At 49.3% G+C, this 27,456-nt stretch overlaps 2 protein-coding genes across 6 annotated transcripts in view; one reads left to right on the top strand and one right to left on the bottom strand.

The window, feature by feature from the left end:
• The first annotated feature begins 1,962 nt into the window (after positions 1-1,962).
• On the top strand, positions 1,963-23,105 carry GPRC5B (G protein-coupled receptor class C group 5 member B). 2 transcript variants are annotated; one of them, XM_030301015.2, is made up of 4 exons: positions 1,963-2,091; positions 10,465-11,478; positions 20,095-20,207; positions 21,583-23,105. In XM_030301015.2, exons 2-4 carry the CDS (start codon positions 10,473-10,475, stop codon positions 21,625-21,627), a joined length of 1,164 nt encoding a protein of 387 aa, XP_030156875.1. In that variant the 5' UTR covers positions 1,963-2,091; positions 10,465-10,472; the 3' UTR covers positions 21,628-23,105. The 2 variants fall into 2 exon arrangements, with proteins under 2 accessions (XP_030156875.1, XP_030156874.1); XM_030301014.1 differs by lacking the exon at positions 1,963-2,091 and adding an exon at positions 3,539-3,619.
• A 73-nt stretch (positions 23,106-23,178) lies between these two features.
• Positions 23,179-27,456, bottom strand: part of IQCK (IQ motif containing K) — a 129,294-nt gene continuing 125,016 nt past the window's right edge. For all 4 annotated transcript variants that reach the window (XM_030301016.1, XM_030301018.1, XM_030301017.1 and 1 more), the window contains one exon: positions 23,179-25,581. In XM_030301016.1, the coding sequence (XP_030156876.1) occupies positions 25,547-25,581 (35 nt within the window). In that variant the 3' untranslated portion in view covers positions 23,179-25,546. The remainder of the gene's footprint in view (positions 25,582-27,456) is intronic.

Below are 27,456 nucleotides of genomic sequence, written 5' to 3'. Positions count from 1 at the left end.
GTTAAGTACTTAGAACAGCGCCTGGCGCACAGTAGCACTCATACCTTATCATAATGGTGATGATGATTATCCATGACTCCTTGAACAAGGGGTGGGGGTGGGAGGAAGTATGCACCTGCCACTCAAAAGCTTCCTTTATTTTCACTCTTTGCTTCCCAAAGTATCATCACCCAAAGCTAAACTAATCATCCCAGTGAAACTCCATCTGTAAAATAAGTCAGAAAAGGAAATATAACCATATATATATCAAGATGCCAAACTCTACATGGATCACTTTACATGTATTATGTGTTTAATCTTCACAACAACCCCATTAGGCATGTACTGCTAAAGTTATCTCCATTTTGCATTTTGCAAGAAATTGGGGCTTAGAAAGGTGAACTTGCCGACGTTTACACCGGAAAGGATCTCGGTGTCAGTTCCACTAATAACCACCAGGTGGCGGTGCCTATCCACTTTCCAATTACGCAGTCCGGCTGGAACGCAAAAGAGGGGTCTTCCCGTAAGTATTTAAAGATCGCCTGCTGTATGCCGGGCATTGTTCTAGGTGCTGAGGATACGTAGGCAAATAAAACAAGAAAGTTGTTTTGCCTTTCCCTTCCATTTTTCCTTAAAAATAATAAAAGGTATTCGCGGAGATGTGTAGTTGTCCTGACCAGGAGAAAATCGGCTTGTCTGTGCAAGAAGTGAGGAGACCACAGGCTCTCGGGAAAGTGATGAAAATATCTGAAAGGTCTGTGGTCTTCAAAGATCAGGGCATGCACCTACCCCCAGAAGGGAGTGTTATTCTACAACCCACCTTCCTGCCTCTCTATCCCCGCCCCACTGCAGGGAGGTAGGGAGCAGGGGTCATCTCCCTGCAGTGTCTTGTAGGACCCGGATGGGGTGGAGGAAGGTGGTCTCGTTCTCAGAAACAAGAATGGACCGTCCTCAAAGTCTGGGTTGGGGGAGGGGGTGCTTGAAAGTCTGTAAGTCACCCAGGGAACCAACCCCTTGGGTGTGCTGGACTGCAGCTCCCCAGGCCCCATCTGAGCAATGCTGATCTCCCGACAGCCAGGCGGACTAGGAGCCAGACTCAAGTGCCCAGGGACGCTGCTGCCTAGGACCCCTCCTTCTAGCTGGTGCTGGGGCCGTCCTGTGGACGTGCATCCCGGCTGTGCCCTGAGAGTCTGCGGAGCGCAAGGCCAGTGGCCCCAGGCGGTTGAGTGTGTGCCGTGGGTGTACGTGGATGATGCGTGCAGCGTTCGTGGTGGGGATCCGGCGTAAGGACCTAAGTGAGGGGTGCGCAGTGTGAACATGTATGTTTGGGGTAGCCAAGGACACAAGGGTTGAGCGGTGTGTGCATAGGGACAAAGACACTTTGGGGCGGTTGGGAGGGCGGGGGAGGCAGTGGAGAGAGCCCAGGCGGGAGAAGGCTGCGTTTCGACCAGCTAGAGGAGACCAAGCCGCGCCTGTGTGCCTAGTTGTATACTTTGGGACGTGCGCGCGAGGATCCTCTCTTGCGTCCAGGACCGGGTGTTTGTATGTTGTGGGGAAGTTACTGTTTGTGAACCCACGTTGGAGAGTGTCCTGAGCGGAGGAAATCCCCCGCACTAGGACACTCGTGGGATTATCCCTCTGTGTATGTGTTCCTGCAAATGAATCAACTTGGGTATACGTCCGGTGCGTCTGGACTGCTTATGTGCTTATGGGCGTGGATGTGGGGGACGTGTCCCCAAATTTGGGACCTTGGAAGGGGGTCGTCTCAGCGCTCCGGCAAGGAGCTAGGGGCTTGCAACGGGTGGAGAGGATGGAGAGGCGCCGCGCAATTGGCGCGGGGTTCCGTGAGGAAGAGCCTGTGGGGCAGGGGCAAGGGGCGGAGCTGGGTGCCCCGGGGGCGGGGCCGGCCAGGGGGCGGGGCCGCCGCGGCTGCAGCTGCAAGCGCGGGGCCAGGGGGCGCCTCGCGAGGCATCGGCTCGCGAGGGCTATGCAGTGAGACAGGACCGGCGGGCGGACGGGCGCGCGCGGGGCGGGGGCCGCAGCCGCGCTGCAGAGATGTGACTTGAGGCCGAGAACAGCAGGAGCGTCGGCGCTGCGTGGCCGCGGGGGTCGGTGAGTGCAAGCAGCGCCGATGGGGTGGAGGGAGCTTGGACGACCCCAGAAACTTTTCCCGCCGTGGGCTTAGGAGGATTGGGAGTCTGCTTTTTGCGCCCTTCTGAGCGGCCCCGGGGGTTAGTCTGCTGGGGGAGATGGGGGTCGACAGTGGGGGGGTACCACAGTGCCGCGGGAGAAGAGCCGTAGAGGGCGGGGCGGGGGGAGGGGAGGCCTGGAGACCTTTATGGGGGGGGGGGTGCTGTGTACACGGACCAGGTGGAGATCCGAGTCTCTGAGGAGGGTCTGGGGGCGACCACAGGTAAAGGGCAGCTGGGAGTAGTGTAAAGGAGTCCAGCCGTACCCGAGTAACTCGTCGTGTGAGGGGAGCCGCGGGCAGGTCCGGGGGCCGTGTGGTCAGCGTGGGGGCTGACCACAGACAGGGCAGACGAAGCTGGGGGCATAAGGACCCGGCTTTGGGGGTGAGCTGCCGCACCTGCTGCAGGGGTTGGGGGCCAGGCTCGCAGCCGACAGTGCCTGCGCACTACGGGACAAGGGGGGAACACTGCGGGGGAAGAGAGGCAGAGCCGAGACCTGGGGCCGAGGGACAAATGAGGGGCGGCTGCATACAATGGCGAGGGGTTGGCGTTTCGTTCAGACCCGGCTGGGGCTTAGGACGAGCCCTGTGCTGTGGTGCGTTCGCTGTCCTAGGGGATGTGCCCAGCCCCGCACATCCCGGGATCCCTACCGTCCGCACCCGCCTGGGCCCGGGGGAGCGAGTTAAGCAGGCTGGGAGCGGAGCGCCGACCTTGCCACCGAGGACGGCCCAGCGCAGCTCGCGAGTTCGTTCCGTGGCCCTTGCTCTGTCACACACAGGCCTGGCCAATCTCCCCCTCCCAACTCGTCCCCGGTTCGCTAAGGGGGCGGCTCCTTGGAGCGCGGACAAAGGCCCCTGGAGTGTGGCGGGCAGCGGCGTCCCTGTCTGGGGCCCCGGCCCACGCGCCACACTGGCTGCCCAACTGCGCCAGGATGGGGGGGGGGGGGGCACTTGAGCAGCGCCCAGGAGGAACTGGGGGTCCTCGAAAAGACAAGAGAAGTGAGGGAAAAGTGAAGGAAGGGACCTGGCACAAAAGCCACGGAACTTCAGCCAAGGAACCTTGATTCAGAAGTTTCTTCGGTGGGGTGGGGGGCTTTCGGAGCATTCAAACTTCGAGTTAAGCTGCATGCAAATAGCATGTAAATAGAATGCAAATCATCATCTGTTGGTTGGGAGCACTCCACGAGGCCAGTTTTGTAACTAGGCTGTGGAGTGAAGGGTTTTCTATCTGTTCCTGCTCTAAGTCTGAAAAGGGGTCAGCTGAGTTGAGAAAGAGAAAAATGGAAGGGGAAAGAAGTAGCCATTTGGGGCAGGCAAGCAGCCTTGTTAGAAAGGGCTCAAAATCTTTATTGCTTAATTTGTTCTTTTAGTAAATGTACCACCTACAGAACTGGGTCTGGGGCAGTACAGTGTAGAAAATGGACAAGCCCCCGCTCTCGGGGCACCGGCCAGGTGGGTGAACAAACACTACATAAGTAAATGAATAGCAAGTAGATATAACTTCTAATTGGGATAAGAGCTGCCAGGAAAATAAAACAGGAGGATGTCAAATAAAGTGACTAGTGTTGATGTATGTATGGAAGACCATTCTTGGGAGTGATATTTTTGTGGAGCCTGGCAAGATCTCCCACAGTGGGAGATCTTGGGGGACCACTGTGCAGGCAGAGGGCACTGCAAGTGCAAAGGCTTGGAGGTGGGAATGAGCTTAGAACTGAACAAAGGCCATTGTGGCTGGAGCTCGGAAGCAGATGTGGAGGGGGTGGGTGGGAGAAGGAATGGTACAGACCAGCGAGACCACGATCTTTTGGGCCATGGAAAGGAGTTTAGGTTTTATTCTCCTTGGGCCAGTGAACCCTTGGAGGGTTTTGAGTGGGAACCAAGGGATGTTAATTTTTAAAACTCCCCTGACCTCAACATGGAAGTGGAAAGCAACTCCCCTTTCGTTCTGCCTCTGGGGATGTTGAGGTGCGGGGAGCCTCTGAGGGTCTCCATACAGCCTGTGGGGACTGCTTTGATCCTGGCCTGCCCTGTGAGCCCACTTGAGGAGCTGCTCAGGTTTTAAAATTCACTCCCCACTTTGAGGTAGTTCTTGCCCATCCCCACCCAGAGCCCTTGGCCCCATAAGCACTTCACGCTGAGCTTCCTGGGGGTTCTGAGTTAGTCACATTTTCTTCTTGGAATTACTGCCCAAGAGGAACCATCCACCCCGGAATGGACAGCCAGGGATGCAATTTGCATTTAAATGATTGCTTTTATTTACAGGATTGGAGCTGCTTTGCATATTCATGGATCACGGAGCTTGTGTTCTGGCAACCCTGTTTACTAACCTAGGAGGCTTATTAAATTCAAGGGCCCCCAAATAGGCTGGTGGTCTGGGCAGCGTTGGGAATGAAGATTATGAGATGGTGTAACTTGGAAAAGATATCAGATGGTGGGATTGTGGGTCTGGGAAAGAGTTTAATGTCAGGAAACCTTGTAACAGTTTAATCTCACAGAGCAGGAAATGTACCAGCACCATCAGCTCTAACAGGAGTGGGCTGGGACACGGTGTCATGCTGGGGTGTATGGGGAGACTGGCTTCACAGCCTCATCCTGGCCTTCTGCCAGACGTGGGGTGAAGGCTCAAATCAGAGGTGCAGTGGAAAGCCTTGGGTCAGGAGTTCGGAGAAATGGGTTTTCGTCCATTTAGAGAAATGGCCTATGAATTCCAGTAAGCCTCTGGCCAAGCTGCCTCACTTCTCTACCTCCATTTTCTCAACAGGAAAGACAATGGAATCATGATTGTCTTTTTAATAAGACAATTATTTTGTGCCCAACCCTTTGCTGAGTATTTTTCGGGTACTTTTCACACCGGCTTTGTGAAGGCAGCCGCTATCTTTGTTTTATAGAGGAAGAGACTGAGAGAGAGGTTAAGTAATGCCCCATGTCACATAGTTATGTCTGGCTTCACTCCCACTGCGGTCTTCCACTCTGGATGAGATTGATGGGTGGGTAAATTCTGTGCCAGGCATTCATCCACGTACCAAACTACTAACTATGCCTGGGAGTGGGACAGCCCCCTCCCCACCTGCTCAGTTTTGTTTTCTTTTTTTTTTTCTTTCCCTTCCATGCTCTAGCATCTCCCCACATCTTTAAAGAAGATAGTTTAAGATGCCTCTGATCTGCTGGGCACTGGAAGGGGCCTCAAGGTGGAGGATAAGTGGTCTCCTTAGAGCCCTGCTGGTAGTAGCTGAAGAGAGGCTGGTCAGATTGTGTGTTCAGAGTGGTTTTATACATCTTGTATCTCTTTTCATATGGGTAGTGGGCAGATGAGGACACTAGTTTCCCAAGGGAATGGCCAGTGTCTGGTCCCTGGATGTGCTCCCTCTGACTTCTTGACAGAGAGACTGGGCTTCAGGGCACCCAGGCTGGCCTGGGTTTCCCGTGGGAAAACCACCTTCACAGGGAGGCTTCCACTTAGAGCACCTGCTTTGGGTATCAGGTGAGTTTAGAGGTTCTTAGAGTAGACTACTACCAAAGATATCTCCCCTTCTACTCAGGGATCTCTTTGCTTGGCATGATGGGGAAGGCTGGAAACCAGTGGTGGATAAACACTTGGGTGAACCCCCTTCTTCCCCCATCTCCATGGCAACTGCTCCTCCTGGAAAAGCAGTCAGGAAAGTTCATAACCTCAGTTGAGGGAATATTTACCAACCATTTCTATTTATTTAACAGACAGCATACCCTGTGTCAACTACTGTCCTAAAACTTACTATTTTAATCTTCACAACCACATATTGGGTACTGTTAACGCCCCTATTTTGCACATGAGGAAAACTGAGGCAAGATAGGTTCAATCAGCCACCCAGGGTCACCAGGTACCAGCAAGTGGCAAGGGCAGGACTTGAAACCAGAAGACCTCACTCAGCAGTTCACCCTGCTTGATGGGGATCGCGGCTGGGAGAACCAGCCCTGAATGTGGCCTTCAGGCAGGCAGCGCTGTCCTTTCTCACGCAAGGAAACTTGCCTGCATTCTTTCCAGCCTTTACAGGCCCCAGCTCGTGGAGAGACGGAGAAATGGAGCGTGTTCCTCCACCACCTGCCGGAGGCTTCTGGCCCCTCTGCAGGTGGGGGTGGTGGACAGAGAGAGAGAGAGAGAGAGAGAGAGTGTGTGTGTGTGACACAGAGAGAGAGATAGTGTATTTAAGGGACTCTGAATGAGTCACATTTCTGGGAGCCCGGCTGGCAGCAAAGGTAATTAGTATGTGAGCCGAGGCTTGTGCAGTCGCTCACATTTGTTCATTACTCCTTTTGAGGAGCTGCACGCCTCCATCCCATGGGTCTGTTGCCATATATTCATCCCGTCCCAATCAGCCTTGCCTGCGGCTGACTTGAAACCTCTAATCTGGCATTGTTCAGTTTGGGATTCCTGGAGCACTGCTCTTTTCCTGGGGCGGGGATGCAGAGTGGGGGGGGTGGGGGGGGAGGAAGCACTAAGTGGCTGATTCAGCTGGATGGGGTGCATCCTGACAGTGGGTGCCTCCCGCTTGCTCTCTGGCAGGGTTGGTGAGGCAGAATGTACTGGGGCCGTGGGTCCTGGCTTACCCTGCTGCATGTATGTCTGAGCTTCTCAGCCCTCCGTGTGCCCAGTCATCTGAACACACTTGGAGCTTGCTGCGGGGGCTTGTTGAAACACAGGGGGCTAGGCCCACCCTCTGCGATTCTGCATTTCTAGCAAGCTCCCAGGCGACACTGCTGCTGTTGGCAGTCTGAGGATGAAACTTGGACTTAACCCTCTCAGACCGTCAGTTCTTTCCTCTGTAAGACAGCAGTAAGAACATCTGCCCTACTGGGGTCACATGACGGTTTGAGACCATGTACTTAAAAAAAAATTTTTTTTTTTAATTTTTTTTTTTTCAACGTTTATTTATTTTCGGGACAGAGAGAGACAGAGCATGAATGGGGGAGGGGCAGAGAGAGAGGGAGACACAGAATCGGAAACAGGCTCCAGGCTCTGAGCCATCAGCCCAGAGCCCGACGCGGGGCTCGAACTCACGGACCGTGAGATCGTGACCTGGCTGAAGTCGGACGCTTAACCGACTGCGCCACCCAGGCACCCCCCAAAAAAATTTTTTTTAATGTTAATTTATTTTTGAGAGAGACAGAATGCAAGCAGGGGAAGGACAGAGAGAGAGAGGGAGACACAGAATCCAAAGCAGGCTCCAGGCTCTGAGCTGTCAGCATAGAGCCCGACACGGGGCTCAAACCCATGAACCGTGAGATCATGATCTGAGCCAAAGTCCGACACTTAACCGACTCCGCCACCCAGGCGCCCCTGTTTGAGACCATATTTATCCATTCATCCATATTTATCCAGCAGCTGGGTTGTGAGCCCTGCCCATGTGCCAAGTACTAGAGTCTGTGCAGAACAAGACAAACAAGGGCTTGGACATGGGAGAGGGGGGAAACAGACCAAAAGGGTAACAAAATATTTGGAAATTATGGCACATGCTACAAAGATGAAAATCAAAAGTACTGGCATAGAGCTTAAGGGAGGCAGGAAGGACCTAGTTTAGACAGACTGGCCAGCAAAGGGCTCCCTCACCAGGTGACATTTCTAGAGCCCTGGTCTGTCATAAGAAGCCCAAGTAACAATAGTACAATTGTTTGCCTCCTGGCTCCACCACTTTCTAGCTGTGTGACCTCGAACAAGCCAGCTGAACTCCATGTTTTATTTCCTGTAAAATGGAAATAGTAATAGTACTTGCCTCGTAATGTCACTGTGCAGATTATAAGTCATTACTATATGTGAAGTTCATAAAAGTGTGCCTACAGTGTTGCAAGCACTAAGACTTAGTTACTGTCATTGTCACTATGGCAAAATAGAAAACTCTGGAGGGCAATTCTGAATCCCCCAGAAATCCTACATGAGCCAGACTGCTTCATTCTGAGGCAGTGTGTAGCCGTCCAGATCATCCTAGACATTGTTCTGTAGAGTGGGGTGGCTGTCCCCTCATGGGCATCCTTGACAATAATAATAATAATCCCACTTGAGACAGCTGGATCCCACTAAAATGCCTGGCTGCCATTGGTTGCATCCACATGCCTAGATGTTGGGGAGGGAGGACGTCCTGGAAGAAGGGGGCCACATGATGTGGGAGGAATAATAGAACTTCTTTGTTGGCAAGTAACACAAACCCAGCTCAAACTGGCTTGATACAAAAAGGGAAGTTAATTGGCTGGATGAATAGGGGCCGGACCATGAGTCTGACTGCCAGCCTCTGGCGTGCATCCTCACCCCTAATTTGCTTGGGTGGGATGCTGGGATGCATTTAAGAAGCATCTCTTGCCATGGGGCACCTGGCTGGCTCAGTCGTTCGAGCGACCTGAGAATCTGAGCCTGCTTCAGATTCTGTCTCCCTCTCTCTCTGCCCCTCCCCCACTCATGCTCTGTCTCTGTCTCAGAAATAAATAAACATTAAAAAAAAAAAAAAAAAAGAAGCATCTCTTGCCAGATGCCTCCTGTTCTGGGCCTGCCTTCTCTCATCTATAGGCAAAGGTGACGATCCGTATAGCACCAGGCTCCTCATCCAGTGTCATCAATAATTTATCCCAGTCAATGGCTTCACAGTCAAGGCAGGATCAGTGCTGCTCACGGGATCCCATAAAAGAGCAGAAAGAGAGAGAGAGAGAGAGAGAAGTCGATACTGCATTTACTTAAGGAAGCCCCAGGGATGAGCTGGAGGTGGCTGGAGGTGGCTGGTTACAGCCTGACTCATGTGCAGCCAAGGTGGTAGGTCCAGCCTGAGCCCCCTGGAAATGACCAAGAGAGCAGAGCTGTGTAGGCCATGGCTTTCTGAAGGCCAGGCTCCCTCCAAAAGCAAGAGCTGGTGCCAGTGGGGTAGAGGATAGGGTCGTGGTGAATAAGTCTGTCGTTCATTCAACATTTACTAAGCATCTATTTTGTGCCAGCACTGTGTGCTGGCGCTTCAGTCTACACCAGTGGTGTTCATCCCAGCGATCTTGCATCCCCACCCCCATGGGACATTTGGCAACGTCAAAAGATTTTGGGGTTGTCACAGTTGGGGGAGTGGGTGTGCCACGGGCACCCATCTAGTGGATAGAAGCCAAGGGCACTGCTGAACATCCCACAATGCACAGGACGGCCCTCACAGCAAAGAATGGTCGGCCCAGAATGTCAGTGACCCCAAAGTTGAGAAACCCTGGTCTACCGTGATGACCTAGACAGTGTCTGTGTCCTCCTGCATCTTGAAGTGGAGAAAGGCAGGGAAAAGAGGAAAAAGAATGAGAGAAATAAAGTAAACAGGGAAGAAAAAAAAAATACAGAGATGATTAGAGCAAAGAAAGAAATAGACGGGCTCTGGTGAAGAGGGATGGGGCTGTGACCTTGGCCAAGGTCTCAGAGGGTGACATGGTCAGGGAGGTGGGGGGGGGGCGCAGTTTTCCACTCAAGGGGTCAAGAGTGTTTAAGCAGAAGGAGCAGGAGGGGCAAGATGGGACTTGGGTTAAGCCCATTTGCCATGGCTGCTGTGGGGAGTCCAGAAAGAGTACCAAGGGGAATCCTGCAAGCACCTGGGGAGGGAGGGATGGAGGTGCAGTGAGGATGGGTTTCCTGGTGACCTTTGGGGGAGGTGTGAGGGCAGAGGGAGAGGGGGATCCCAGGAAGATAGTTCATATTGGATATGGTATGTTGGAAATGAGGGCATGCTTCTAGGAGCTTGGGCGAGTATCTTAACCCCTTGGAGACCCTGTTTTGTCACCAGGGTAAGGACTGGATGTGCCTAGTGCCTGGCTTCGAGTGAGTCATGCGTAAATATTAGCCGTTACCATTGAGAGACTGAAAGGAGGCAGTACATACCATTCTCAGCACAGTGCTGGGTTCATGGCTGTCTCTTTAAAGTTTTGCTTTCATTCCCTTATTTTTGAAGAGGTCAGACACAGCACAGAATATAAAAATCAAAGAATACAAAAGAGTATACAGAGAGAGTGAATCTCTCTCTCACGCTCTTCTCCAACCACTAGCAATGATGATTCATGATTGTTCACTGTGCCAGACCAAGGCAGCAGATGGGAGCTGAAATCTGGGTTGTGCACCCCACCCCCACCCCAGGGGCTGTGCTGTCTGGAGAAAGGGGTGCCTTTTTCTGACCTGTCAGAGGTAACTTATGGGCTAGCAGGTTTGAAAGGAGGTGGGTCTTAAAGAAGTCAGGAAAGTGGGAATCTGACAGTGAACTGGTCTTTTTCTCCCTCCAAACATCTCCTCTATCCTCAATATTCTGGAACATTTCTGGTGTCAGAGGGAAAGATGAGAACCCACCAGGTGCTCGCCTTCCTCCTGCTCTTCGTAATTGCCTCCGGGGCTTCTGAGAACTCAAGCACGTCCCGGGGCTGCGGATTGGATCTCCTCCCTCAGTACGTGTCCCTTTGCGACCTGGACACCATCTGGGGCATCGTGGTGGAGGCGGTGGCCGGGGCAGGCGCCCTGATCACGCTGCTCCTGATGCTCATCCTGCTGGTGCGGCTGCCATTTATCAAGGACAAGGAGAAGAAGGACCCCGTGGGCCTCCACTTCCTCTTCCTCCTGGGGACCCTGGGCCTCTTCGGGCTGACGTTCGCCTTCATCATCCGGGAGGACGAGACTATCTGCTCGGTCCGCAGGTTCCTCTGGGGCGTCCTCTTCGCGCTCTGCTTCTCCTGCCTACTGAGCCAGGCGTGGCGTGTGCGGAGGCTGGTGCGCCACGGCAAGAGCCCATCCGGCTGGCAGCTGGTGGGCGTGGCGCTGTGCCTGATGCTCGTGCAGGTCATCATCGCCATCGAGTGGCTGGTGCTGACCGTGCTGCGCGACGCGAAGCCGGCCTGCGCTTACGAGCCCATGGACTTTGTAATGGCCCTCATCTACGACATGGTACTGCTTGTGGCGGCCCTGGGGCTGGCCCTCTTCACGCTGTGCGGCAAGTTCAAGAAGTGGAAGCAGAACGGGGCCTGCATTCTGGTCACGGCCTTCCTCTCTGTGCTCATCTGGGTGGCCTGGATGACCATGTACCTCTTTGGCAACGCGGAGCTGCGGCAGGGAGACGCCTGGGGCGACCCCACCTTGGCCATCACACTGGTGGCCAGCGGCTGGGTCTTCGTCATCTTCCATGCCATCCCTGAAATCCACTGCACCATTCTGCCGGCCCCGCAGGAGAACACGCCCAACTACTTCGACACGTCGCAGCCGAGGATGCGGGAGACGGCGTTTGAGGAGGATGTGCAGCTGCCGCGGACCTACATGGAGAACAAGGCCTTCTCCATGGATGAACACAACGCAGGTAACGTGATCGCCACCCCACCCCCTGGCGCGGGGTGGCCTCTGGGGCCACTTGCCCCAGAAGGACTCCCTTCTTTCTCTCCAGTGGGGATGGGTGATCCGGGCGGGGGGGTGGGGGGATGGGGGAGGGCAGTGTCCTGGCAGATGGGAGCCCACAAACATTGGCTCCTGTGCTAAATAAAACTGGCCCAGAGATGGGTTTTTATTTAGCATGTTTTCCTATCCATTGCCAACTTATTTAAATATAAAACCCAGGTTTCTCACCTCTTTTGAAAAGTCAGCTCTGGCAATGCTGGGTCGACATTCCCACCTGGCAACAATTGTCTGGAGCTGATGGACGGTGTGTGCAGGAAGGCCCGACCTCTCAGGAGTTGTGGCTGTTCCTTTTTTTTTGTTTGTTTGTTTTTAATTCCAGTGTAGTTAACATGGCAGTGTTGTATTAGTCTCAGGGGCACAATACAGTGATTCAACAGCTCCGAATAATTGCTCAGTGCTCATCAGGACAAGTGTACTCTTAATCCCCTTCAACTATGCTACCCACCCTCCCACCTCCACCCACCTCCCCTCTGGTTTGTTCTCTATAGTTAAGAGTCTGTTTTTGTTTTTCCGTTTGTTTTGTTTCTTAAATTCTACATAAGAGTGAAATCATACAGTATTGCATTGACTTAGCATTCTACTCTCTGGATCCACCCATGTTGTTGCAAATGGCAAGATTTCATTCTTTTTTATGGCTGAGTAATATTCCATTGTATACACACACGTGTTCTTTATACATTCATCTGTTGAGGGACACTTGGGCTGCCACTGTGGAAGACAGTATGGAGGTTCCTCAAAAAATTAAAAATAGAATTACCCTATGATCCGGTAATTGCACTCCTGGCTATTTACCGAAAGAATATGAAAACACTAGTTGGAAGGGATATATGCACCCCTATGTCTATGCAATATTATTTACAATAGTTAAATTATGCAAGCAGTCCAAGTGGCTGTTCCTTTACATGGGGATCCACTTTGTGTTTACCACACTCCCCACCACTCCCTGTTGCCCCTAACCCAGCCACTATAACATATTAACATTAATTCTCTGGCTACCTGGAAGTGTTTGAGTTTGTAGTCCAAGTGCTAGATGGATGCAGGGGATATTGGGAGCAACGCTTGTGTCTCCTTCCCACTTTCGTCATCACGAGTGTATGAATTGGGCCCTGGAGTCAGATGTCTGGATTCAAATCCTGCCTTTGTACTTCCTCGACGTGTGGCTTTAAGCAAATTGCTTTACCTCTCTGAACCTGTTTTTCTCATCTGTAAAATACAGACGATGAGAGAATGTACCTCTCGAGTTGTGAAAAGTAACATACTGAGTGTCACATGCTGAGGGTCTCCCCCAGGACCTGGCATGCTGGATGTGTATCTTGTTTGGGTTCCCCTGAAAGCAGAGCCCAAGACTTGGGTACAGCTGGCTTACCCAGGAAGTGTTCCCTGCAAGGGAGAGGGACGGATAACGAGACCAAGAAGGCAGAAATGCCCAACAAGTAGATCAATATGTTGGCCACTGCTGTGGGCAGCTGGGACTCGGCCCTGCCAGGGATGCATGTAGAACGAGCCTCAGACTTGATCTTTGAAATCTGGAGCCTGTAGCATCTGCCACCAGTTCCTCCATCACTCACCCTCATGTGTGTCCTCGGTCTCCTACTCTCATTGTCACATCTCCCACTACTCTGGCTACATAAGTTCCATTGGCTTCTGAGGCACAAAAGCAGAGACTTAGTGGGCACTAGAGGTGGAGGCTGTCTGGGTACCCAGGACTGTCCACACTGCTGTGGCGGGATTCAGAGGTGGGCCTAGAGGATGTGATGCAGGTACTCAGAGCCCCTATAGATGCTTCAGAAGTATTTCTTAGAGTCATTACTTCAAGTGAGTCGGCTAAGTTCCCAGCACTTGAAATTAAATAAAATTGCCTTTTCTCAGTTACCTGAAGATTTATCAGGGGCTATAATAATAATAATAATAATGACAGCATTAATAGTAGTAGCAGCAGCAGCAGTAGTAATTATTACCTAGTATAGTCATTGTTTATTGAGCATTTACTATGTGCCAGGCACTATTCTAAGGCCTTAACCTCTGTTTTCTCTTTAGGCCTCACCTCCACCCACTGAGATAGGTCCCATTACTATCTCCACCTTATAGATGAATTAAGTGGAGACTCTAAGAGGTTCAGTCACTTGCCCAAGGACATACAGCTGGGAGATGGCCCATTCCAGATGGTCACAGTCCCCTTTTCAGTGATGCTCACCAAGGTACCTGGGCAATGTTCACCAGCCAGCTGTATTGCAGAGTCTACTTTTCTGGGTTGAGTGCTAAAATAGCAGCCTGGCTGTCCCCTGCAGGCAGGGGGAAGCACATCGAACCATCAGGTCCTCCAAGGCTACCCAGTGCCCTCCTCCCCACCTGGATGTGCCCAGCTTCATCTGTACCCCCGACTCCTGGCCAGACCCACTGGAGGGAGGCCCCACCTGTGGACAGGGCTGGAAACCCTGGTGTGGTATTTATCAGAGCTGTTTCATTCTTCCTAGAAAGCCTCAGGCCAGCAAGCCCATGTTTGTCAAAGGATTTAGCAGGAGTGTCAGCTCTGGTGGCACTGGTTCACCATGTTACCAGGAAAAGATAGGAGTCAGGATGGGGATAATCACTGGGAGCCCAGAGGGCCCTCCAGGGAATGTGATGAGCAGAGGTCAGGAGCCTGGCTAATTCGTGGGGTCCTGGTGGAGCCACCTCTTCCCTGGCTCCTCCTGGAACAGGGTCCTCTTTATATGAGACCCATAGACTCCCCTTGGACCTCAAAGGTATTAAGAACTCCTGAAATGGATGTACATTTTTGTACGTTCATTGGGGAATTTTTGTCTGTCACTTTGTCAGATTCTCAAAGCTGTCTGTGAACCCCAGATGGTTAAGACTCAGTGTTGTTGAACCTGATGGTCTAGTTTACTTGTAATAAAACAGAGATGCTAGAACTATCCAAGCATTGGGGTCTTCAAAAGTAAGAACGTTTAACCTTAGTAGGTGTTTACCATGGACCAGGTACCATTCTGAGCATTTTAGTGGCTAATCTCATTTAATCCCTACAATAACCCACTGAGGTCCGTTTTGCAGATAGGACACTGACGCACAGAAAGGCTACACATCTTGCCTAAGAGGCAGAGCCAGGGTTTGAGTCCACACAGGCTGGATCCAGAGGCCACATGCTTGATTAGTCTACCACAGAATTACTCATCTCTCAGGGCACCTGTGTGGCTCAGTTAAACATCCAACTCTTGAGTTCGGCTCAGGTCATGATCTCACAATCATGAAATCAAGCCCTGCATCAGGCTCTGTGCTGAGTGTGGAGCCTGATTAAGATTCTCTCTCTCTTTCCCTCTGCCTGTCCCCCATTCATGCTGGCTCTCTCAAAACAAATAAATCAGTATCTAAAAAAAAAAAAGAATACTCCTCTCTCCTCGAAGCACTTGAGTGGCCCTTATCTTACTGATGTGCCTGGACAACTTTGTGCCTTGAGGATACAGGGTTTATCAGTCCCCCATTTTATAGAGCAGGAAATTGATGTCCAGGAATATCGGGCAACTTGTTCAAGCTCACACTATAAGAGCAGGGAAGAGGGGGGATGTTGGTTCTCTACTATATGCATCTTTTCTTGTGAAAATGCAGCCAGTACTTCATATGTACGTAAGATCCAGGGACAAAGGTATCTGGGACCCAGGTCAGTACCAATAGTATCAGGCCTGGCACATTGGTGATGAGGGGTCTAGGGGTACGTCACACCCTCCTCTATTTCACACTCTGACACATTCCCAAGCCAAGTGAGTTGTCTTTCTGTCCCCTCTTTCTTTTCCAAAACAAAATAGCTTTATTATTCCTTTTTGATGACAAAAACCAACAATAATCATGCAGAAGTTTCAGCAAGTAAAAATAACAAAAATTGTTCAGAATCCCATTATCCAAAGGGAGCTGCTGCTGACTGCTCCCATCTTGCCAGACATCTCTCAGTGAACACACACAGTCTCTCTCCCTCCCTCCCTCTCTTCCTCCCACTCTCTTTCACACACACACACACACACACACACACACACACACACACGAGACAATCCCATAGAGCGGTTCTTAACCTAGCTGTACGTTAGAATCACTTGGGCAGCTCAAAAAAATTACCAGGGCCTGCCCCCTTGTTCTGATTGGATAAGTCTGTTTGGGCTTAGGTTTTTTGAGCTCTCCAAGTGACTCACAGATGTAGCCACCAACGTACGCAGTGTTCTGCAGTGTGCTTGCTTAAATCAGCATTGTCTCACGGACAGAGGCCCTTCCAGGCCAGTGACTGCGGAGCATAGTATCCTTTTCATGATGCCGAGCTTCCCATTAGGCACAATCGTTTACTTTTCTCATCCTCTGCTGATGCATATTCATTCCACTTGTTTCTGGCTTTCCGGATAAGTAATGCTGCAGTGAACATTCACCTCTGGGCCCATGATCAATTAACTTAAAAAAAATTCCTAGACATGCATAAAAGAGTCTCTAAATCTTCATATATACAGCCAAATGGCCCCCCAGAAGTTAAACTAATTTACTGTCTTCCGCCTCCCCCGGCTTAATAACTCATGAGAACCCCATTCCTGTTTCCCCACTTCTTCCCCAACCTTGGATGTTGTCAGACTTAGTTTTAATAGCCCTGTTTTGGATCATCCCAAATGTGTGTCCACCAGAATTCACCTGGGACCAATGGGACCAGGCAGGGTGAGCCCCAGGCAAAGTTCACATAGGCTAAATTGGAGTCCTGGCTAGGATTGCCTTTGTTCTAGAAACGCTTGCTTTGCTGGCTGGGGAACATCTGGGTATGCTTCCTTGTCACTGTGAGAACAGCTGTTGTCTTTAGTGCTGACCTCAGCCAGCTTGTATTTTAGGGAACCAGGCCCCACAAAGGGAGCTACAGTTAGCCCTGTTTCGTTTGCATTTTAGCTAGCCAGCCTTTTGGGCTCTCTTTCCTTGCAGATCAAGTCCCAGTGCCCTCAGCTTCTGTATTTCCTTCCCCAAAATGAGACCCTAGGTAGATACCACTTCATCAGCCTCTCGCTTATTAATAAGTATCAACAAGGCATGAGGTATGTGATAAAAGATTAAAATGCACTGAAGGATGTAGCACCTCAGATCACATCTGGGAAAGTGTTAACAAGGCATATTAAATGTTCACCTTTCAAAGGAGCAGTAAAGAAAAGTGTTCTTTCTTTTGGGGGATTTGGGCTCTCAGATCTCATTAGGATGAAGGGCTATTTAAACTCTGACTCTTAGCTTCCTAATGGAAGGCCCTGAAATCAGCTTTTAGGGGAGGGCCAATCTAGCCTCACTTTCAGAGTCTGGGCAAGAGAAGGCCGGCATTCAGCCTGTAAACTTAGATTCCTGTGGGGACACTCTTATGGATGAGCCCTGCTTGTCTTTCACAGCTGACCCAGGTCAGAGTGGGGTGTTAGTTGGGACACTTGACATTGCAAGCAATAAAAAATCTGATTTGAACTCGCTTCAGCAAAAACAAAACAAAATAACAACAACAGCAAAACATTAATGTACTGGGAATCAGGCTTCAGGAATCATTAGATCACGGAGACGTGAATGATGACTACAGTTGGTCTTTCTCCATGTCTTGGCCCTGTTAGCATGATGACAGCCCCAAACTCTGGGCTTGCACAGAGTCCCAGTGGAAAAGAGGACCATTTCCCAGGATGCTTGAGCGAAAATCCCAGAGTTAACTTTGATTGGAACTTATTGGGCAGGTTGAAGTCACATGCCAACCTCAGGCCAGGGTAGAAGGCAGTCGTAGCCAACATTTTTGTCAGAATGTGGGAGGGATGTTTACCAGAGGAGATCCACAAATAACTACTACAGAGAGGAGCCCTTGGGCTGAGGCACCCCACAGATGGCCAGTAGAGTCGAGCCTTTGTTTCTTGGAGGAAATGTGTTGGGGCCAGATTCTCCCACCGCAGCTGGCCGGTTCTCTGCATTATCAGGAGAGCAGTGCTGTTTGGTGTTCCCTCTCTTCCAGCAGGTATCGGCTAGGAGTTGAGACTAGTAAGAGTCCTCTGATGCCGCTCCCTGGCTCCCCCTTCTCTACTTCCTGGGTAAGGTATCTCCGTGCTCAGCTCACGCATAATGAGCTGCTTGAAGGCGCGGAGGGAGACGTTAAAGCAAACACTGGCGTACCTATGTCTGGGAACATTTGTTCACCCTACCTCAGTTTCTTCGGTCCAGCTTGGGCTGAGCTGTCACTTAAGTTTAAGTTGCTTCTGGGGCCCCTGCGTGGCTCAGTCAGTTAAGTATCTGACTCTTGGTTTCCGCTCAGGTCGTGATACCAAAGTCGTGGGATCCAGCCCCATGTCAGGCTCTGCGCTGAGCATCGAGCCTGCTTAAGATTCTCTCTGTCTCTCTGTCTCTCTCTCTCCCTCTGCCCCTCTCCCTAGCTTGAGTTCTTTCTTTCCCTCTCTCTCTCTTAAAAAGTTGCTTCCAGGTAACTGAATGTGATGGTTAAAAACAGTATTTGGAGCCAGTATGGTGTTAAGAACACAGATTCTCAGGGCGCCTGAGTGGCTTAGTCAGGTAAGCATCCGACTTTTTTTTTTTTAAGTTTATTTATTTTGAGAGATAGAGCAGGGGAGGAGCACAGAGAGAGAGGGAGAGAATTTCAAGCAGGCTCTGTGTTGTCAGTGCAGTGCCCAACATGGGGCTTCATCCCTCAAACCATGAGATCATGACTTCAGCTAAAACCAAGAGCTGGACATTTAACCAACTGAGCTACCCAGGTGCCCCAACCTGGAAATGAGTGTCTGACTCTTGGTTGCTCTGTTTGGGATTCTCTCTCTCTGTCTTCCTCTCTCTGCCCCTCCCCTCTTCACATGTCTCTGTCTCTCTCAAAAATAAATAAATGAACTTAAACAAACAAAAACCAAAAAAGATTCCCTGCCTGGGTTTGAATGCTCGTGTAGCCTCTTTCCAACAGTGGGACCTTGGGCTAGTAACTTAATTTCTCTGTGCCCCATGTAAAGTGGACATAATGAAAGCACCTATCATGCTATGAAAATTAAATGAGTTAATATATAAAGTACTTTACACAGTGCCTGGCTCCTAGCTGGCAGTCTATGACGGTTCACTATGTTGCTAAGGTGATTTTGGTCCCTGCCTCAAGTAATTTGTAAAAACCCCAAGTTCTCGTGCTACTTTTCAGGCAGACAAGTGACTCCCTTCAGGGAAGACTCTGAAGTGAGGCTTTTCTTAGCAAAGCAAGATTAGTGCCTTCAAGGAGAATGAAAATTATGACAATGCCATGTTGCTGCTGAGATGGACTTTTGTTTTTATAGTGCCTCTACCTTCTTCATTAGTTTTTAATAGATTGTTTTTCAGACTAGTTGTAGTTTCACAGAAAAACTGAGCAGGAACTACAGGGAATTCCCACATGCCCCTATTATCAATAGCCTGCATTAGTGGTACATTTATTGCAGTTGATAAATCAATATTGATACATTACTATTAACTGAAGTCCACCATTTACATTTTAGAGCTCACTCTTTTGTTTGTGCAGTTCTATAGATTTGGACAAACGGGTAATCTCATCTATGTACCATTATAGTGTCAGATAGAATTGTTTCCCGGCCCTAAAAATGCCTTGTGCTCCACCTGTTCCTCACTGCACACCGCATCCCCCCCCCAACCCCTGACGCCCCTGGCAATCATTAGTCTTCCCACTGTCTCTATAGTTTTGCCTTTAGCAGAATATCTGAGTTGGAATCACAACAGTATGCAGCTTTTACTGACTGGCTTCTTCAACTTAGCCTTATGCATTTGTCCCTTCCATGTTTCTTTGTGTAACTGGGGCTTTCTTTACAAAAAAAGGAAAATTAGATCTCTACAAGCAGAAAGCAAATAAGAAACACCATTTACCCACCTTTCTTAGGTTAAAAAGTGCTGACATATTCTGCCTTCTCTGCTACCACTCTCCCTTTTTTCCTGATTAGAAATACCCCACCCTGGTCCTTGGGAGTCCCTCTGTTCTCTCCCCCGTCACTTTCCCATGAAGATGACCTCTACTGTGTACTCAGTGTCCACATTCTTAGGGTTGTCTGCCTGCATGTATCTAGAAACAGTGAACAGGGTTGAACGGTGTGGTATTGAACTTGACATGAATGACGTTTTGTGGGGAGAGAGGAAACCCTTGAGGGATGCAGAGGTGCTTCCTTATCGCCCATGGGCTGCAGAGGCTGGGGGTGGGGGTGGGGGGGCTCTGGTAGAGGCTCAAAACCCTGCCCCCCACCCCAGCAGCCTGGCCCTGGATTCTACAAACTTCCCAACCCCACTGAGATGGGTCATGCTCCAAGAGAGCCAGAGAACAAAGCCCCTTTGTGACTTTTGTTTTGAATCTGGCTTGTGACAATGGGGAGGAGTAGGGAGGGGGGTGGGGGATGTGTGCTGGGAGCACGGTGTTGATGCAGGGGAAGAAAACAAAATTGTGGGGCTTTTTTTTTTCCTTTTTTTTTTCTTTTCTTCTTTTTTTTTTTTTGGCGTTGTGTTGCGGCTTCCCGCCTCCCCTCAGCTCTCCGAACAGCGGGATTTCGCAATGGCAGCTTGGGAAACAGACCCAGCGCTCCGTTTAGAAGCAATGTATATCAGCCGACTGAGATGGCCGTTGTGCTCAATGGAGGGACCGTAAGTATCAAGAGGTGATGTTTTGGCCAGAAGCCTAAAGAGCAGTCAGTGTTGGGGGGCAGTTTCACCGGGACACACCGCTCTGTGGGGGCTGCTTACGGGCCCTGCAAAAACACTGGCTCAAGTTGACGCCCCTTGCGGCTAGAATGCATGCAATGCTTCCATTGTTCTTTCCCTCTCTATCCCCTTTCTCCACGCACGGAAGACCCACCTATACTTAGTTAACTTAGTCTGTGGATTCATTTGAAAACATCCCTGTTTCTTGGGGCTCTTGTACCCAATGAATTCTCTGGCTTTCATTATGCACAAGGTACCTCTCCCTCCCTGGGAGGTGACTTTTAGGAAAAGCCCAGAGTTGTGAAACCCTGACAGATTTTGCTGACATCCAACCTAGTGTAACACCCCCCCCCCCCCCCCCCCCCCCCCCCCCCCCGCCGCCCGCTGCAGGCCCCTGTCTCTGCCCCAGCTGGGCACTGGATTCCCCCACCTCTACTCCTTAAAAGATGTGTTCAGAAATTGGAGTGATTATCATTTCTATCCTGTGAGCACAAAAATAGGTTTTACTATCTGATGCCAAACAGACCTTCAGCAGAATTGTCATTGTTTACATCTTGCCTCCGTAGAATTACATCATTTTGTTTCTCCAGCAATCCAAAGACACACTGTCATTCCCACATTTAATTTCCAAACATAGCTACATGCTTCTTTCAGAAACAATGCATACCAGTTTACACATGTAAATTGGACTTCCATTCTTTATATCATGTGCCAATTCCATAACTCAAACTGAGCTTTTTTTTTTTCCTTTTTTCTTTTTTTTTTAAACGTAAGTCAGGGATGGTCTTTGATCTCTGGAGGGAATTCGGGTTTTCCTGGCCTTTTGAATGGTATGCAAGGCATTGGTTTGCACTGGTTTGGAACAGGCTCAAAGACAAATAGACTCACAGATTTGCTTTCTGAAAACCCCTTGCCATCCACTGGGCTGTTTTATTATTGGGTGCCAAGAAAAGCCTGACTCAAAAGCATTTGGCCTGTGTGTTTTAATAAATATGGTTAGAAAATGGCCCCATCAGTCACTCTTAAGCCCTCCTGGTCTCTTCAAGACCAGTGTCTATAAATACACCCCGGACTTAGAAAGTGAAGGGGGTTTCTGGGTAAGGAAACATCCATTAGGGGTGCGTGATTATAGAAAAAAGGACATGACTTCCCAAGAACAGCGCAATATAACACACAGTGCTTGCTGCTTTTCTTGGGAATTACTCAGCCCATTAGGAGAAAGCAAGGGGACTTCTCTTTGGCACATTGTTAACACATTGGTTTTTGATGTTGACTTTGCAAAGCACAGAGTTCTTAGCTGTGTTATCCTTGTTTCCAGATCCCAACTGCTCCGCCAAGTTACACTGGAAGACACCTCTGGTGAAAGACTTAAGTTCCAGAGAATAAGAATCTCTCTTACCGATTTTATTCCCTGGCTGTGTCTTTCTTGAGGGAGAAATCAGTAACAGTAGCCAAACAAGTCTGCCTCACAGCCAGGAGATCTAGAAATCCTGCACAAGGGGATTTCGTGTAAATGTGAACACTGCTGAACTGAAAAGCTAACACTGACTGCCCTCTCGCCCCCTGCCACACACACACACAAACACGTAATACCAAACCAACCTCAATCCCTGCAAACTAAAGCAAAGCTAATTGCAAATAGTATTAGGCTCACTCGAAAATGTGGCTGGGCAGACTGTTTCATCCTCTGGGGGTAGAACAGAACCAGATTCACAGCCAGTGGGCCAGGCTGGTGTGGGTTGGTTGTGGAGGTCCCCCACACCATTGCCCTCCCCAGCGAGTAGACCCCAGGTGGCCTCTTGGAGATGACTGTTGCGTTGAGAGGACTAATGGGGACTGTTCCATCAGCTTGCCTGTTTGCACGTTTCAGGGGGTCAGGAGCAGTTAAGGAGTTGTGGGTGTGATTCCAAGGTGAGTCCCAACCGAATCATGGGGTGAGCTTTCCAACCAGTGGTGGTGGAGGGATCCTGGCATGTGCCAATACAGAGAAGGCTATCTGGGAATTGAAGTGACCATCACATTTAGAAAGTGGTGACCCACCACCGTGCCCTCTGTGGGCCTCCTGCTCCAGGTTAACGGCCGGAAAACAAGCCCGCCTCCCTGCTTGGTGGAGTCACAGCAGTATTCCGGCTTGGGGCAGCAGTTTCGTTTTCCCCCTCCGCCTGAGCCCTTTCCCAGGCTTTTATTCCCATGTTCATTTCAAAAACTTAGATGGACCATCAGCTTCCAGCCCCCTGGGCTGGCAGGCCAGAAGGCAGGTGCCACAGCAGATTTTCTGTGATGATGTCGCGTAGCAGGGCCTCCCCGGGGAGAGAGGACACGCTGCTGCCTAGCACGCAGCGAGTTCTCCGATCTCATATGTTGATGGAGTGCAAGTTCCAGGGGGGGTGGAGCACTCGAGGGGCTCTTGCTGTCTTGGAGGGTATGTGGGGCATTTTTGACTTGTTTTTCTGTAAGTTCCATGAAAATGATTCTCTTCAAAGCCCATTGTTTCTGTCATGGTTTCCATCCGTCCTAAGCAAGTCATTCCTTTGTTATTTGGCATTTCGAACATCTCGGCCATTAAAAAGCCCCATGTTCTCTGCACTGTTTGGCCAGCATAATCACTAGCAGTGATTCGAAGCAAAGAATTTTAACCTGATGGCATGAAATGTATAAGTGAGGGTGAGCCCTTTGGCATCTACGCTAATGACTCTGTTGCTTTTTCTATAAAACAACCCATAAGCCTTTAACCTTTATAAAGAAAATGAAAAAGGTTAGCGTTTGGTGGGGGGGGGGGGGGACTGACCTCTTCATAAGCCAATATGTCTGAGCTGTTTTAATAAACCTGATTTTTCTCAAGGCCCTAGTCTCTGCTGTGTCCCGTCCTCGTCACAGTCCCCCTCCCCCCCTGCAACCTTGCAGAGCAGCGGGGTAAACAAGGCCAATTTGGCGGTCCCTATGCGGTCAACTTCGAGTTTTCCTTCCAGCCAGCGTACTTCCTTGAGTTGCCATGCATGGGGAAGAAAAAGCATGGCAGCAGAATGCCACCTGTACCTGACCTTTGGGAAACAGCCCCACCCCGGCCCACAGCATGTGCTTGCTTCTAGAGAATCAGATTCCAGTCCTCTCTCAGAGGAGCATCATTGGTGGACTGGAAACCTGGAGTACTGGGGAGGGGAGGGAGGGAAAGAAACTAGGACCTGGGGTGGGGATGGGGGCGGTTGCATGCAGTCCCAGGATTCTGAGAATACAGAAACCTCCAAACACCTCGGTCCAGTCCAGTGAAAAACGACAGCATTACACATTCTCGTGCCAGGAAATGGTTGCTTACCCCCGCTCTCTGGAGTCCTTTGGAGCTCTCTGATCCCATCAGTGATTCCGTCTGCAAGAGCCCCCCCTCCCTTGCAGAAGGGAGCAATTCACCTGAGCGTTTCCCCTCTCAGTTCTTGGTCCGGGCATAGAAGGTGAGCATGGTACAAATGGCTATAAAGGGAAAGTAATGTTTCACCAACATAAAAATGGAACCAGCTTCGAGCCACAGGAAACCTCACTTGATGAGACCTTTCTCCCCCCCTTTCTTTTTAAATCTATGCTATGTTATCGTGCTTCTGGGTTTTGTCTTATTTTGGCTTTAAGGTTGAGAGTGGGCTGGATGCCCTCTCAATGGGGCAGGGGGGGAGTGAGGGCAGAGAGCAGAGAATGGGTATTTTTCTAATGACTCCACCTGAAGGGTACAAAGAGACCTCTTCGCCAAGAGACTGTGGCCACTAGCTGCCCCCACGGAGCAAAGTTTAAATACGAAATCAAATAGCACCTCTGTTTAAGATCTATTTATGTAAACAACACTTGTTGAGGGAACATAACCTGGAAGGACAGCATCTGTGATCAAAATACCTAATTGTAAGCACAAATCTTTCTGTGTCCGGTTATTAAAATCACTTTGGGACTATAATAGCCACTCTCGTCCCCCCTTTTAATAGAAAATGGTCATTCTATCCTGGATTTCTCCACTGGATATGGAGGGTGGGGAGTGAGGGAATCAGCTCAGAGAACTGACAAACTGGGAAGTTCTGGGGATCCAGTGCTTTGAGTACAGATTGTGTCAGGGCCCACTGAACAAGTGTAAACTTGGGGTGATCTAGGTTGGCCAATGCTGAGTTAAACCCCAAACTGAAAGGGAGCGTTGTGGCTTTTATAATCCAATGATGCAATGATTATACCAGCTTACAGGAGTTCTCAGCAGGTGCTTTTTATTAATTGATAAAGAGCTAAGGCTCATTTTTGATAGATAATATATATTTATTAAATGTATTAATGTGTGTTTTATAATGTACCTTTATCCTCCCCTGGCTGACTGTTGCATACTTATTAAAAAAAATCGTTAAAGAAATTTCAAGACAATCAATGTGTACCATAAATGACTGTATATAAATATTACAAATTTAAAGGTTGTAAAGCATGGGCAGATAGGTTTTATTTTCAAAATGCTGTTCTTAACACAAAAATAAAGGCATTACTATTTACTTAAAGATGTGTGGTAGCTTGTCAAAACACTCGGTAGAACTACTAGGCTTTCTTTCGGATCTGCCTGGAGGCTAACTCTGTGGCATTGTGAATGGGGGAATCCTGGATAACAGCAAACCCCAGAACAAATGAGGGTAATAAGTTAGCTTACCCATCAAATGAGGAACTTTTCTATAATATTCTGGGGACTTGACAACAAACCTCCTTTGTTACTGTTGTCTGGGTTTAAGTGTCTCACCTTGTTGGATCTACAGTCAGAGTTAAGAGTCAGTCTCCTTTGGAAATGATCGCAGGCAGTATGTCTTTTTTATGAAATGAGTAACTTAAAACCAGATCAACTTAAAACCCACTGCAGAGGTTTGGGACTTAAATTTAAATAGTGATTTTTGCAAAGGCAGCCCAGAGTGGGAAACTGGTAACTAAAGCACGTCAACATCTCTTGGAAGCCAGAGTTCGTTGTACATTTTAGTGGTGGCTGGTGCAGAAGAATACACCTGAAACACTGAAGAAATAATATGGATACAAGAATAAAATTTGGAGATACTGCAGAAAGTTAAGATCAGTACCGTCTTAGGATAAACGATACGCACTAAAACATGTGTGCCACAAATGCTATCTTCTGCAGAAAAGATTCTGTATTCACATGTACCAAATGTAGTCATTAAGAAAGTTAACAGAGAGGAAGCATAATTCGTACATTTTCCTCACAGAGGGTCACTGAAGCTCCGAAGGGAAAAGATCCCACCAGTGGCTAAATAAGGTGGTGGAGTCTTAGCTCAGGCCTCCTCCTCTTTCTCCATTTTGCATTTCACTGCAAAGAAATGAAAGAGAAAGTCAGGATCGATTTGCATATCTAGACAGACTTGTCATTTTGAAAACAGCAAATTTTGATGTGTAGAGTCAATGACACCAAAGCCCAATGAGCACCTGCTATGGTTCTGGCGCCACGGGAAGGACGCAGGGCCATTGTGCTCCAGGGACAGAACCTGAAGTTTCAAAACCATGCAATGTTGATGGCCATTCTTTCTTCCCCCAGTTTTAATGAAAAAGAATTGACATGCACTACTGTATCAGTTGAAGGCATACAGCACGATGGTTTGATTTACGTAGATTGTGAAATGGTTACCACAATAGGTTCAGCTAACATTGATCTTCTATAGGTACAATAAAAAGAAAAGCAGAAAAAAAACCTCTTGTGATAGAATTCTTGGGATCTACTCAATGACACAGCAGTGTTAGCTATAGTCATCATGTGTGCGTTACATCCCTAGTTCTGATTTATCCTGTAACTGGAGGTTTGTATTGTCCCTGGTAACCACAAGTCTGATCTCTTTTCCTGTGAGTTTGGTTTGTTTTTTGTTTGTTTGGTTGTTTGTTTGGGCTTTTTTAGATTCCACATATAAATGAGATCATACAGTGTTTGTCGTTCTCTACCTGACTTACTTCACTTAGTGTAATACCTTCAAAGTCCATCACAGTCATTCTTAATTTAGTTCAGCAGAAGGTCAAAAGGGTGCTTTGCAGGTCAGGGGAACTGAAGAAAGGAAGTTTTACTGAAGATGATGACAGATTCCAGGCTCTTGACTCAGCCCAATCTGTCACCACTCACCTTGCTCCCCCCACTCGCCCAAAATTAAAAACTCAGGATTACACTGGGGTGAATACAAGGTCAGAAAAGAATCTTTTCACGGTCTGGAAAAGAATGTGATATGGGGGATTTCCTGCATTGGCCAAACAGGAAAGTTCACAGAACACAGGATGGCACTACTTGTCCCAGTAGGTACAAGCCCCTCCCCTGGAAAAATAGGGAAACTCAGTCCCCTGGGGGTTGGGGGGGGGGTGGGGAAGGAGATGGAATCCTTTCAGAAAGACCCTCTCATTTTTAATAAGTCTTTGCTTCTTTTTTTTTTTTTTATTTTTTTTAAATTTTTTTTTTTTTTTAACGTTTATTTATTTTTGAGACAGAGAGAGACAGAGCATGAACGGGGGAGGGTCAGAGAGAGAGGGAGACACAGAATCTGAAACAGGCTCCAGGCTCTGAGCAGTCAGCACAGAGCCCGATGCGGGGCTCGAACTCACATACTGCGAGATCGTGACCTGAGCCGAAGTCGGACGCTTAACCGACTGAGCCACCCAGGCGCCCCAATAAGTCTTTGCTTCTAAATGTCCAAGTGCTTGTCCTGGACATTAGTGCCTGAAGGTTCTTCTGAAGAAGGTTGTGGGCTCTGGTTACACGTGGAGAGCAGTGTCCTAGCAGAAAGGGTGTTGGGGCTTGTTACCACGTAAGGCGGATGTTTTGATCCAGCCAGGCCCACGCATGGAGTGAGGTGTGGACACCATCACATGCAACACAGTTATTTCCTGTTGGAAGTGGGGCGAACGCTTTCATCAGCCCAGGCTAGCCCAGCAGTCTTCAAGCTGGAGCTACACAAAGACTTTCTAAGGGTACTTGGTCATGGTTTATTCAAAGAAAGTCAACCTCTAAATCTGCAGCTTCCCACCGTGGACTTGCAGTTGTGGGATGTATACCAACCCCCTCTCCTACCTCTCCCCGTCCTGGCATTGCCTAGTGTGTACAAAATCCCCAGGTGTCAAACAAGGAGGCAATTTGTCCAACGGAGTCTCCTTTCTATGCTTAATAACTACCAAGAATTATAATGTATTTATTTGGCTTTGTGAACTATTA

The sequence above is a fragment of the Lynx canadensis genome, chromosome E3, assembly GCF_007474595.2.
Source record: "Lynx canadensis isolate LIC74 chromosome E3, mLynCan4.pri.v2, whole genome shotgun sequence".
Lineage (NCBI taxonomy): Eukaryota > Metazoa > Chordata > Mammalia > Carnivora > Felidae > Lynx > Lynx canadensis.
This window is presented reverse-complemented; position numbering and strand designations above follow the sequence as displayed.

What these genes read in the sequence shown, in the direction of transcription:
- GPRC5B (XM_030301014.1), top strand. Translation starts at nt 3,586, where the DNA reads ATGGACAAGCCCCCGCTCTCGGGGCACCGGCCAG. An exon ending in GCTCTCGGGGCACCGGCCAG is followed by an intron (nt 3,620 to 10,464) that starts GTGGGTGAACAA and finishes TTCTGGTGTCAG; the next exon opens with AGGGAAAGATGAGAACCCAC. An exon ending in CATGGATGAACACAACGCAG is followed by an intron (nt 11,479 to 20,094) that starts GTAACGTGATCG and finishes GCCTCCCCTCAG; the next exon opens with CTCTCCGAACAGCGGGATTT.